This window comes from Myotis brandtii, unplaced genomic scaffold (genome assembly GCF_000412655.1).
Source record: "Myotis brandtii unplaced genomic scaffold, ASM41265v1 scaffold238, whole genome shotgun sequence".
NCBI lineage: Eukaryota > Metazoa > Chordata > Mammalia > Chiroptera > Vespertilionidae > Myotis > Myotis brandtii.
This window is the reverse complement of record NW_005358983.1, coordinates 103,095-111,653: the sequence shown is the minus strand read 5'-3', so window position 1 is coordinate 111,653 and position 8,559 is coordinate 103,095. Positions and strand designations below refer to the sequence as shown.

At 41.6% G+C, this 8,559-nt stretch overlaps 1 protein-coding gene across 1 annotated transcript in view; it reads left to right on the top strand.

Moving 5' to 3' along the window:
• DTHD1 (death domain containing 1) overlaps positions 1-7,069 on the top strand; it is a 68,098-nt gene extending 61,029 nt beyond the window's left edge. Inside the window, exon 9 of the mRNA XM_005866850.2 lies at positions 5,804-7,069. Within this exon, the coding sequence (XP_005866912.1) occupies positions 5,804-6,123 (320 nt within the window). The 3' untranslated portion in view covers positions 6,124-7,069. The remainder of the gene's footprint in view (positions 1-5,803) is intronic.
• The last annotated feature ends 1,490 nt before the right edge of the window (positions 7,070-8,559 follow it).

Below are 8,559 nucleotides of genomic sequence, written 5' to 3'. Positions count from 1 at the left end.
TTCCCCTGGCTGCCGGCACCGGTTTTCCTCCGGCACCCGGGACCCAGGCCTTCGCTCCGGCCGGAGCTGCCTTCAGTCTTCGCTGCTCTGGCCGGAGCTGCCTTCAAGCCTTCACTGCTCCGGCTAGAGCCGCCTTCAGTCTTCACTCTGCCACTTCATGCCTATGTATGCAAATTAACTGCCATCTTTGTTGGTAGTTAATTTGCATATCTCACTGATTAGCCAATGGGAAGGGTAGCGGCCGTACAGCTAATTACCATGTTTCTCTTTTATTAGATAGGACTAGAGGCCTGGTGCACTAAATTCATGCATGGGGGGGGGGTCGGGGGGGTCCCTCAGCCTGGTCTGTGCCCTCTTGCAATCCAGGACCCCTCGGTGGATATCTGACTGCCAATTTATGGGCCTAAACCAGCAGTCGGACATCCCTCTTGCAATCCGGGACGCTGCATGCACCAGTCAGTGACCATACTTTTCATACAGGTGAAAGGCATCTTGCTGTTGTATGGGCAGCTACATTTTTTTTGCCCTGATTATAAAAAGTAGTATGTAACATGATCCTTCTGAATCAGTAGTACTATTTTCCCCATCTTATGGGTGGAAAACTGAAGCAGAGAGAAGTTAAGTAATTGGCTTTGTCACACAGTTATAAGTGTCAGAATCAGGGCTGACCACAAAATGTGCAAGAGTCTATCCATATCATCACTGCATCATCCTGTTTTTTCAGAGTTAGAGTAGCCTTGCCAGGTTTTAATTTTTAAATCTAAGAAACTGTTCCCAATATATAGGGTAGGGTCTCTAGGCCTGGCTAGCGATCAGGGCCAATTGGTGGGGCGACCGGCAAGGCGATCGGGGGGCCCCTGCTGGCACCCACCTTGGCCGGCCTGGCACCACCTTCTTGCTGGCCCTGCCCCCTACCACTGCCGCCACCGGTCACCTCCCTTTGCGGGGTGATCGGTGGGGTGATAGGGGGCCTGCTGATACTCGCCTTGGCTGGCCTGGGGCCTGCGGGCTGGGGGCAGCTCCTGCATTGAGCATCTGCCCCCTGGTGGTCAGTGCTCATCATAGCGACTGGTCATTCTGCTGTTCAGTCAGTTTTCATATTAGGCTTTTATTATATAGGATATTTTATGCGAATCCTTTTATAAAAATGAATAGAGAACTTTGCAGTTCAATAATCATTAAGTTTATCACCCTAATAAATGTTTTCCTTTGGAAGTCATGCATGTTTAATTCAAAGCATACTCGAATGTAGACATAGTTAAATTTATATTAAAATCTATAAGAAATATAAAGTCTACTAAGCAATATTTTACTAAGATAACTAGTAATTGCTTAGTTTGGTAAGTAGACCAGTGCAGTTTTTTCTGAAATGCTGACTATTAATTGTGAGTCTTAAAGTTTGGTCACCTCAAATCTACATTTGAGGGCAATAGATTTTAAATGGAGGTATACTGGTATGAAACCACAACAGAAACCTGTGCTTTTTATTGTGGTTATGCATAAATCACTTACATAACAATGATGGGGATTGCAGGGTAGAATTGGACAGTTTTATTCTATTTTAGCCTTTGAAACAATTCATTTTGTGATGTTAATAATGACTTTAATCATTTATTGGTCTCCAGAAAACACATGAGTGTGTTTCACTACTGTGTTAAACCCACCACTGATGGCAAAGCCTTCCCTTCAGGGGTTACCTTTATAGATTTGTACAGAAAACGTCCAGGCTTTACTGAATTATACTAGAAGAAAGTAGGCTGGGAATAAACCTTAGTGCTATACATCCTCTCAGAGGCACTAAAACTGCTTTCAAAGAGACAGCAGGTGACACAGCAAAACAAAACAGAAAACACCAAAGCTACCCCCTACTCCCCACACACACCTCTGCCAAACAAAAAACCAAACGAAACCAAATGAAAAACAGCAGTAGATGAAAGCCCAGGAAGTTTGTTAACTTTTGAAGAATCTGATGTTCAAATAACTCTCACTGCCATTGTCACAACCACGGGAGGGCACAGGGCACCCTGCTCTTCCCTACCTGCACCAGGAAGTCCTAGGTTGTTACACGTTGTGGTCTTACAGGACCAATACCATCTGAGCTGCTGCAGGAAGGGTGATGGGAGGTGAGGTTAGAGCAGGATTAAACTATAAAAAGCTTTAAATGCTAAGTTAGTTAAGGCATTCAGACAATAGTTTATGAGAGATGTATTAACAAGAAAAAATAAGATCTGCTTAGACTGAAAACTTCTCTTTATTAGTTGTATGGAAGACTAAAGTTAGGTAAAACTGATAGCAGTGATATGAATTAGAACCCAGGTTCCTACAATTCTCCAGAAAAGAGAGATAGGTCATGACCAAGAGTGGGTCAGTAAGGCCGAAAACTGGGGGAAATAGCTGAAACATGTTTACCAGTAGAGTTAGAACCAGTTGAACTTTGGTACAGGGGATAAGAAATAGGCTTTGAGAAATTAGAATAATATAACATGTTTTAGCTTACTCAATTGAGTGGTCACATTTACTGAAAAAGTTGATAGGGTGAAGGATCAGGTGGAAGAAGGAAAGGCCAAAGTTGATTTTGATTTGAGAAATAGAGAGTGGTATATCCTGGTAAAGATAACTGGGAGATGAACATTGCATATGCTATACCAGGATCTAGGAAAACAAAGCCACAGATGAAGATCTAGTAGATCTGGGCTGTTTCACAAAGAGTAGATGGCTGAGGCGATAAGAGTTGATGAATTCATTGAGGGGAGAGGATAGAAATAGAGGAGGCCTGAGATCTGAAGCACTAATTCAGCTGTATCGGGAGGAAGAGACTCAGCAACGCAGTAAGAGCCATGTGGCAGAAGAGGGAACCCAAGGGAAGTGGTAAAACGCCTTGTAAAGTCAGACATGAAGATCTAGTAGATCTGGGCTGTTTCACAAAGAGTAGATGGCTGAGGCGATAAGAGTTGATGAATTCATTGAGGGGAGAGGATAGAAATAGAAGAGGCCTGAGATCGGAAGCACTAATTCAGCTGTATCAGGAGGAAGAGACTCAGCAACGTAGAAGAGGGAACCCAAGGGAAGCGGTAAAATGCCTTGTGAAGTCAGATGAGACAGACTGAGAATCAGCTGTTGTAAGGAGAAATTAGGAGGGCTCTGGGAAAACTGGAAAGGCTTCAGTAGAGTTTTAAAAGAGGGTCCAGAATCCCTAAAGCAAGGGTTTAAGAAGTGAGCCGGCAGAGATGAACTCGAGGCATCAAGTTTACATTAGGCATTAAAAGATTTTATGGTAAAAGGTGTAACATTTACAATCTGAAGAGAAACCACAGTATAGGGAATATAGTCAATAATATTGCAATAACTATAAATGGTGCCAGGTGCATACTGGAAATATCCGGGGGGTAACACTTTGTAAACTATGCGATTGTCTCTAACCACTATGCTGTACACCTGAAACCAATACAAAATGATATTGAAAGTTAAAAAAAAGATAAAATGAAGATCCTTGTCCTTTGGCTCTGAAAACAAACATAAAAGATTTTATGGGAAGGGAAGGAAGAGATAGCTCAGTAGGTTGAAAAAGTAGCAGAAGCAAGGAAATAGGAGGCTTGAGAGTATTTGTAAGAAGTATGGCAAGAACCTGTGGTGAGGAGGAGATTAAGGAACAGGTGTGAAGGGAAATAATGATGAAAAACACTGTGATGGATGGAATGTGGCAAACACCAGGAGTTAGATTTTGTAAGAAAATGATTGTGAAATGAAAATAAGGTTATGAGAACTTAGGTCAAATGGCTTTGGGTAAAGTAGGAGAAACAGACATTGGCTGAGTGACACAGAATGCATGTGAGTGTGGGGCTTAAGGATGGTAGAAGATCCTTAAGGATGGGGCATTGCTCTGGAAAAATTTAAATGGAGTGCAGGAAAAAGATTTTTTAATGGATTTGTAATCTACTAAGGGCTTAAATAGTGGAAAAAACATAGAGTTGGGTAAAGTAGGAGAAACAGACATTGGCTGAGTGACACAGAATGCATGTGAGTGTGGGGCTTAAGGATAGTAGAAGAGATTTGGGTCATTGCTCTGGAAAACTTTAAATGGAGTGAAGTAAGAAGATTTTTTAATGGATTTGTAAGCTGCTAAGCACTTAAATAGTGGAAAAAACATTGGAAAAAACATAGAATTTCTTGATCACATTCACCATAGGTTCATAACCCTGGACGGCCTGATAGTTAAATGTAACAAGCAGGATTGGGGATGGACAAGTTGAGAGCAATGAAAGCTAAAGAGGACAGCATAGTTTAAGGAAGATCCAAGACCCTTCTTGATGTACACAGCTGGTTGTTAGAAGCAGCATGTGACACCCAGTAGGTTTGACCGAAAGACTGAGAGCATCAAAGGAATTGGTATATTAGTAGTGATGGGGCAAGAAGAATATGAAACAGGAGCAATGAAACAAAGGCTGTGGAAGTTTAGGAGGTACTGGTGGGCAGTAACATGGAAAAGCTGAGGCCAAGGAGGTGGAATAATTCTGGTTGATGATGAAACATGAGAACTGGCCATGAGAGTCAGTATCCAACATGGAGTCACACGCAAATCATTGATGTTGACAAGATTAAGGAACTATGTGATCAGTGATGGTACTGATGGCCAAGGCAGTTGCTGATAATTCTGCCTGCTGATGGCAACAGACAGATGATGTGGACAGGGAGAGAAAGGCCTGTAGCATGGACATCAAAATCCATATACTGCAGAATGCTCGTTTGAAAGTGACAATGGAGAGCAAGAATGTGTTGACTCCACTTCCCAGTAGCTTTCACAGAAAAGTGGAATGACTCATAGTGTAAAATCAGGTGTGTTTAAGTGAGCAGGTCAATGGGAAGGTGGAGAGCAAGAATGTGTTGACTCCACTTCCCAGTAGCCTTCACAGAAAAGTGGATTGACTCATAGTGTAAAATCAGGTGTGTTTGAGCAGGCCAATGGGCAGTAATACTTGAGTGAAAGGTGGCACAAGACCAGGGAAAATGGTGCGGGGTGAGCATGAGCGGGAAAGTGACTGTGAGGCAGACTAGTGCTGGATGTGGAAGGAGAGAGAGAGTAAGGTTGGGGGTATTACTGAGAGTGATGGGTCTGAGTTACACAATGAAGAAAACAACAACAGAAAAATGAATCGTGAGGTTAGGTGGTAGATGAGAGTCACAGGGTAAGGGAAGAAGTATGCTGAGCACACAGGATATATTCAAAGGAGATGTTTGTGATTCTGAATACTAGTCTGGAGGGCAGGGGAAATGTTGGTATGGGGAACCTTCCACAGAACTGATCTGTGGGGAATGGATCTTGTTTAGTTTGTGGGTGTCTGTAGTGGTGTGTGTGTGTGTGTGTGTGTGTGTGAGACAATTGTCCAGGTGCCCCCAACACTTAGGCATCAGATTAGTACTAATTAAGGAAAGTATTTTTTGAACCTAAAAAATATCCTTTACCATACATGCTACTTATAATAGGGTTGGGGGCTTGTTAAAAATGCCAAGTTTTGCCCCCCTTCTTGTCCTAATTAAGTAGACTCTCTGAGGCAGGGTGACAAACTATTGCACAAGCCCATTTGGCTCTTGGGAAAGTTAACATTAGAGAAGCATTTTCAACCCTCTGTAAGAGAAGACCCCAGAAATTCAAAGGCTCTCAATGGTCCAACTGGGAGGTCCCAAATCTTTCTGCTGCTCAGAGGACAAACCAGAGAGCACTTAGATTCATGTGAACAGGGATGGAGGATGAGATGAGCACATGCCCCAAGAAAGAGCCCTAACACTGTTCCCCTGTGCCTGGCAGAAGCCCTGTGGGATAACTTGCTCTACTGGTTGGCCGAGGAGCTCTCTGAAGAAAACGCCACGAGTCTCTCCTCGTCCCTCCCCCTTCGCCGCAGCACCATTCAGCTCATCAAACTGAAGAACCCAGATGATCTCACAGGACAGATCCACGAACTCCTCTGCTCCTGGAAGAAATCACTCCCGAATTCCACCAATAAGCTTCGCCTTCTGGCTCGCCATCTCCGCAAGATCGGCAGGAGTGATCTTTCAGAAGAGCTCAAGTTCAAGTGGGAAAATAAAGTGTTCACCGAGCCACAGCAGTGGTTTGAGGTGGCAGAGTAAAGCCGGTTGCTCTTCCTTTGGGTCAGAGTTGGTTGTAAGATTGTTTTCTGTCAACATTTTACTAGGGGCTCCCGGTAATGGTGTCTGAAGTGAATCTATTTGATAGATGTGCTACTGAGACAAGGGGCAAAGCACTAGTCAGACAATAAAAAGATTCCTAGGTCTGAGTGCTCCTTCATGGGTCAGTGATATGTGTTGTGCAAGCATGACCATCTTGGGTCCAGCCGAACTTAATGGCATTTGCAATAGGGTTTTCTCTGTTCACATTTTAATAGGTGAAGTCTCTAAGTGTAAAGGAAAGATATGATATATAGAATCCCTTCTTATTGTTTTAACAATAGCAATATAGGCAACAATACACTGTTATCTAGCTACATAAGGAAAATAGTTATCCAGGATTCCAAGCAACTAATCTTCATTACGCGATACAGTGGAGCCCATAGGTAACAATGCCAAATAAACTGGACTGCGGAGATCTGACATAGATGATAGCAAATCACTTCTAGAAAACAGACAGGTTCTAAATAAGTTAAATATAGGATAACACTTCATTCATTTACTGCCACAAACCTTTCTTTTACTAAAATGTAGCCTGGGATAGGGAAAAACCTCATGTTTTATTACTAGTGGGATGAAGGAAGTGCAGAGGATCTGAAAGAATCACCTACTTAGGAAAAAACTCTGCTTATAAATCAGTTTGAGGAAAACCTTATTACATGAGCCCTATTTAAAAAGTTAAAAAAAAACAACAACCCACAAACTAAAAGAAAAAAATAGTAATTATCTAAGCCCCTTCATCACTAATAATCCCTGTTAATGTCTGATGCATAAGCTCTGAGACTTTGAAAAACCTAAAGCCCCTTTGCTCCCTGCACAGCATGAAATGAAAGGGACATTACATTAGTAACCAATGTCTTTGAATGTTTTAATAGCTGCTTAAAATCTCATTTCATAGCATTGCCATATTAATTTTAGTATTACCTGTTTTGAAAAATGTAATGATGTAGTACTTTTTTATTTCTGGCTTTTTTATTCAACTTTATGTTGTTGAAATTTATCCATGTTGTTTGGCAATAGTTTGTTTCTTCTCATTAATATATAATATTCCATTATATGCATATACTACAAATAAATGTCTATTCCACTGTAGATAGCATTTCAGTAGATTTCTGTTTGGAGCTATTATAAACAGTGTTTTTATGAACATCTGTACCTACCTTTAGTGAATATATATAGTTATTTCTCCTCAGTATGTAGCTGAGAGCATAATAAGTGGTTATCAGAATTAACTTAACCTTTCCCCTGTTATTGTGTAAGATTGGATTTGTGCACTGGTGGGGACCCTCGGCCTGGCCTGCAGATTGTGACAGGCTAAGGGACCTCAACGGTGCATGATCAGGGCCAGGGAAGGACCACAGGAGGGCTCCACGGCTTGTCCAGCCCATCTTGCCCAGTCCTGACAGGCCAGACCCCAGCAGCAAGCTAACCTACTGGTTGGAGCATCTGCCCCCTGGTGGTCAATGTGCGTCATAGTGACTGGTCGAACAGTCAAACAAATGGTCGGACACTTAGCATATTAGGCTTTTATTATATAGGATTCAGGTAACTTCCTTCTTTTCATAAAAATAACACTACAATGACTACTTTTCTACATATGCATGTGAACTATTATTTCTTTGGGATAAACTTTTAGAAATGGGATTACCTGCTGTTAACATATTTTAGGCTCTTGATACAAATTGACAGATTTCCACTTTATATTCTAATCATCAAGTTATGAAGATTCTTAGCAAAACAGCATTTTCAAATATATCTAAAAATGAATCAACCTGAAGCACATAACATGAAATCCTACATCCCAGGAAAGCCTGGATTGTCTTCAATTGCTTTATTGAGGAAAAAAGATATTGACTTAAATCTTTTACAGCATCTTCTCTACTAATGAGTGGAGTATTTTTCATTGACATTTCAAAAAGTATCAGGAAGAAGAAGGATATAGAAGACATGTGGACAGATTCCCAGGATGTCAGAGAGCTATGGTATCAAACAACAGCTAAATTCCAATGAAAAGATGTTAAATTCATTTATTCAACGGATATATGTTGAACACAAATTCTGGGTCAGGCAGTCTTCTATGCTAGAAGAACAAAACAAGTAAGAGACAGCCTCTGGGATATGTTTTTGTTTGAAGGAAGAGTGAATGAATGAGATCAACAGGCTGTTATTGCCTGTAATGAACCAGACTCTTAATGTTGAGCTCTTTACAGGAATTCACTCATTTAATTCTCCTAACCGCCTGTGAGGTAGGTACACCGCCACATTCTATGAGAGGAAACTGGAGATTGGAGAGATTGAGTGCCTTGCCTAAAATTACAAGTAAGTGAGTGACATAACCAGGATTCAAATGCATGCTGCCACCAAATTAAAAAGAAAGAA